The sequence below is a fragment of the Monopterus albus genome, unplaced genomic scaffold, assembly GCF_001952655.1.
Source record: "Monopterus albus unplaced genomic scaffold, M_albus_1.0 scaffold425.1, whole genome shotgun sequence".
Lineage (NCBI taxonomy): Eukaryota > Metazoa > Chordata > Actinopteri > Synbranchiformes > Synbranchidae > Monopterus > Monopterus albus.
The window spans coordinates 5,842-10,823 of NW_018128305.1; the positions used below are offsets into that span (position 1 = coordinate 5,842).

General features: G+C 40.8%; 2 protein-coding genes across 3 annotated transcripts in view; both read left to right on the forward strand.

The window, feature by feature from the left end:
* LOC109952023 (E3 ubiquitin-protein ligase TRIM39-like) overlaps window positions 1-1,432 on the forward strand; it is a 5,789-nt gene extending 4,357 nt beyond the window's left edge. For both annotated transcript variants that reach the window (XM_020586857.1, XM_020586858.1), the window contains 2 exons: window positions 421-540; window positions 887-1,432. In XM_020586857.1, coding sequence (XP_020442513.1) covers window positions 421-540; window positions 887-1,288 — 522 coding nt within the window. In that variant the 3' untranslated portion in view covers window positions 1,289-1,432. The remainder of the gene's footprint in view (window positions 1-420; window positions 541-886) is intronic.
* Window positions 1,433-2,464: 1,032 nt separating this feature from the next.
* Window positions 2,465-4,982, forward strand: part of LOC109952018 (cerebellin-1) — a 10,218-nt gene continuing 7,700 nt past the window's right edge. The window contains exon 1 of the mRNA XM_020586846.1: window positions 2,465-2,602. The gene's annotated coding sequence lies outside the window, so the exon portion shown is untranslated. The remainder of the gene's footprint in view (window positions 2,603-4,982) is intronic.

Genomic DNA, 4,982 nt, shown 5'->3' on the forward strand with positions numbered 1-4,982 from the left:
GGGGTCTTTTCTGCTTCCGGGCTGCTTGGGCAGCCTGGGGGTTGGAAGATCTCTGGACTTGAAGTGTTAATTCTTGCCTGTGCCTCTTTGAATAAACCAGCACGGTTATATTTTTATATAATCAAGTGGTCTGAGTCGTCCCTCTGAGTTCCTGGTTTGAAAGAACCGGACGAGGCTTTAGAATAGAATAGAGCCTTTAATTGCCATCGGGATGAAACGTAACAAAAGATGTTTCTGAATGAATCGCCAATCCTACCTTTAAGACTGGAAAAACCATGTGAGAACTGTGTGCAATGGGACCCAAAATGAAGCAATTAATGGTTTGATTGTGCAAGTGGTAATGCTTGCAATGATGGTGACAGTGTTGCTAAGTAGGCTAATGTCTGATATGATGGTAATGATAATAATAATGACCCACAAGTGAGCCTCAGCTCCCAGAAGAAGACCCCACTCCCAGATACCCCTCAGAGATTCGACTCCTGCGTCTGTGTTTTGGGGAAACAAAGCTTCACATTTGGAAGAAGCTACTGGGTGGTTCATGTAAGAGCTAATACACTTGAAGCTAGCAGTACACATAAACAAACCCAGTTTAGTGTGTTCTTTAAATCTGTCAAACTACCATGAGAATCATAGTTTTTCACCACCAACTATAGACACTAAACACAAGATATAGTATCATCTCTAGTTTTAAATCCAACATTGCAAGTTTTGCATGTAGTAAATTTAAGCATAGGTGATCTCGCTGTGATACTTTGACATTTTCATTATGAGAAAGCACTCAACAAAAGAAAACCAGCTTGCTGGTTGAATTAAAAGTGTGTTTTATTCTGTCTCTCATACTGTTGTTCCTTGTTTAATGCAGTATTTTATACATTATGTGTTTCAGGTTGGGGATAAATCAGACTGGGATCTTGGCGTGGCCAGGGAGTCCATCAACAGAAAGGGGGCCATCACAGTTCGTCCTGACAGCGGTTACTGGGTGATTTGCAGGCGTAAAGGTAGCAGTCTGTCTGCCTGCACCAGCCCCTCCATCCCCCTCCACCTCCAGGAAACCCCCCAGAAAGTTGGCATATTCCTGGACTATGAGGGAGGATTGGTGTCCTTTTATGATGTAGAAGCAAAGACTCACATCTATACTTACAGCGGGTGTACCTTCACTGAGCCGCTCTACCCATACTTTAATCCCTGTGTTCAAGACAATGGGAAGAACACCGCCCCGCTGGTGATCTGTCCTCTGGAGGGAAGAATCAGGGAAGGACAGGACATAACTACTGAGTTGGCTACATGATATGTCATGAGAAAGAATGTTAAAAACTCACATTTTTGTTCTTATTCAAGAACATTTTTGTTACTTCATTTGGTTTAAACAAATGCATTGAACTATAGTAGTATTTGACCTGTGACAGGCTGAACTCCATGAGCTCATGTTTGTAATGACAACACATGGTGGCTGAAAGGTTTTCAGTTACCAACATGATTTTTTTTTTTTTTGCTTTATTATAAAAAGTTTTATAAAATGATACCAGAATGTTTAAAAATTTGCTGAAGAACGATATTTAAAATCCATAGTCTACTGTAAATGGGTAATGTATAACTTAGAATACAAACTGTTTGGAAATAAAAACTGTTGAAATGTAATTTTTTGTGTGTTATTGTATTTTCTCCTAGCCAAGCACCACTCACACACATATAGTATATATGAGTTGTCTGCAGTGGGTATAAGCTGCACCAGAACTTCAACAAATATATTAACTGCAATAATTTCTTCTTGTTGAACTTTGCCTTGTTGAAGTGCACATTAAAGGAATGCTAGCCATTTATTTTCAGTTCGATTCAGATCAATTCATTTCACTCATATTTATATAGCACCGGTTCACAACAATCATCTCATGGCACTTTACAGTAAGGTGTAGATCTTACAGTATAATAGCATTTTAACAACTCTGTTAAACTCAAACAAAAATAGGAGCTAAATGAATGTAGTGGTAATTTAGTAGTCAGCAAATAAAAGGCCTGTGCAAACTGGAAGAGGCCTGGGAATCCAGTGTATAAAAAATATAGCCACCAATACTGTGCATGTGAAGAGTTTTGTTTTGCAAGACTTGGACAACTGCATGAAAGTCTGGGTGTATGGGGAGGAATTCTTTTGACACACAAACTCAATGTTTGGCATGAAACAGATACCAAAATGACATAACTGCTAGTAATGCTAGCTATCATGAGTCATTTGTATACAAAAACTGCCAGATCTTTTTGTATGTAAAGGTTACATTTGTGATGGGGCGTTTCAGTTTTACCATCTGATGTGTGATATCTGTGATAAAAGAGAAGATGAGGAGGGAGGGGAAACAAATACAGCAGGGGGTTGAGGAGCCGTGAGAACAGAAGGGCCGTGATGGTCGTGATGCGATTAAACGTCTGCTTGAACACAGGGGTTCCCTGGAACAGAGCACGAGAGAGAGAACGCGATGGGGAAAAGAGAGGGAGATGAGCAGTGATAAAACTGAAGGTAACGGGGGAACCAGACTCTTGGGATGCTCCAACTTTATTGAAGCAAGCTGGTTTGTGTGTATCGCTGCAGAGCCAACGCTCAGAGTGAGAGGTGAGTGTTTTTCCAGTATTATTTTTGAACAAAGCAAAATTTGTTCATGCATATTGCAAGGGTTGTTTGCTGAAAATGCTTGTACTTTTTATTGTTGGGTGTGTCATCAAGGCACTGACTGTGGGGATTCATCTAACGCCACATTATTTCCTCAGTCCATTCATGTTTACAGAACTCTTTTAGTTTCACAGTAAGATATGTTGCTACACTGGAAATACAGTATGTCATCAAACGATAATACAAACTGCTACTGTGTGAATTTTTGGAACTGGTGTTCACTAATGCTGGAGTACTTTGACGGACATAATGTTAGTATTTACATATAGTGTGTGGGTGTGTGTGTGTAAAGGAATGCAGGGCCAGAGACAGAGATTAAAATGGAAAGGTGCAGGGGGAAAAACTGTGGGGGTATCTACCCACAGATGGCCTCTCGGTGGTGGGACTGTGATAGTCCACTGTCTCCCCTCCTGTGTCCAACTGCCTGCGCCCACGTGGGCCTCTTCATAGCCAAAGCATTACCTCATCACAGCTTATTTTCTTCTTCATTATATGCATTTTCCCTTCAGATTCACTGTCACTCCCCTGCTTATCTTTCTCATATGCAATTACTTCTTTTCTGTGGTACTTGACTGGGATCACAGCAGCTGACCCCAGAGAGTGCTGTGCTCGGATACAGTATGCATGCACATATAAAATGAAAAAAAAACACATGCATACAGTATTTTATCTGTTAATCTACTGTGTTGCCTAAGCATTCATAACTGCAGTGGGGTGTGCTCTACAACACAGTATGGCTTAATAACTGTTAACAGCAAAGAAGGAAAACTAGCTGCCAAGAGACTTTTCAGTGCAGACTTTATTCCATAAGCTGACACTGTTATGGTTCAGTCCCCCTCACCTGGAGGGTGAGGGAGAACTGGGGTTGGACTCAAGATGGCTGACCCAGGTGCTAGTACAAAAAAGGTGGTTTAATGGAATAAAAACAACATGACAACAAAACAAGGTCCATAATACATACAACAAGGGAAGGGCAGTGATGACTAAGGAGACCAGGACGGTAAACACACAAACTAACGACAGGAACTAGAATAGCAGAGGATGAGAACGGACAGGTGAACAAAAAGAACCAACGTAAACAATGTAATCCACAGCACAGGGACTGTCAGCGTGGAAGACAAAGCACGTATTTCTGTGTTGTTAACCGCATAATTAGCGTGATAAGGTCAAGCCAAAACACACAGAGACTGTCAGCGTAGCATCTTACACACGTCTAAAAATGCGAAACATAACCTTTGTATAACTTACTTTAAGTATAGTATGTTACATGTCACAATGCTCCGGCGACGACGGGGCGTCTGCCAGAGGTATAAATAAGGAAGCCAACAAATCACCGGAATATGCCTCAGGTGTGCGCACCGACCCACGACTCACTAATTACCCGATGCGACACAGCTGAGGCGTTGATCCCGCAAAAAGGGAGCAGGAGAGGGAAAAAGAAAGAGGTAGGTCGCGCCGAGCGGACCTGACAGACACCAATGCAACTTTTGTGAGAGCTTAAAGAACAAAACAAGTGACATCATACCAGAGGTGGGACCAAGTCATTGTTTTGCAAGTCATAAGTCAGTCTCAAGTCGTTGTCTCCAAGTCCCAAGTCGAGTCCAAAGTCAAGACTGGCGAGTCCCAAGTCGAGTCCAAAGTCCTAAACTTTGAATTTCGAGTCCTTTTAACCACAGAGTAATAATATGACAGATCATGTATACATCTAAATTCTGCATTTATTTATCAAAAGACATTTGATGAAACAAACAAAACTTACAAAACTAGTGCTAATACTGTAAATCTATATTGCACTAGTAACCAATTCCATATAACATATTTGGAGGAAGATTGTTCCTGAACTTATTACTTCACAGAATAAACTAAAGGTGCAAAAGTATAACTGAAAATATTTGCACAAAAAGTGCTGGCATGTGTAGTTCAACCACTGAAAACCACAACAATGAAGGTGGTGCCATTTAATTTCTATAACACTATAATGAGTACCATATTACCAAGTTTCTGTCCTGTCTTGTCCCCTGCTCATCTCATGTTGTGTGTGTGTGTGAGAGTGTGTGAGAGAGAGAGAGAGAGAGAGAGAGAGAGAGAGAGAGAGAGAGAGAGAGAGAGAGAGAAACATAAGTACATAAGCCCTACATGGATGTCCAGAAATTGTGAGATTGAAGGCTGTTCTGGTTCATTTGTGATGCTTTTGTTCATCTGGTATTCTTCAAATCTGTAAGATGTAATCATATTAGCACATGTCAGAAAGTTCCATGTAGTTAAACATGAATTGCATTTAGCAAATTATGCTATGTTGCCCATGTTAATACATAAATTGTAA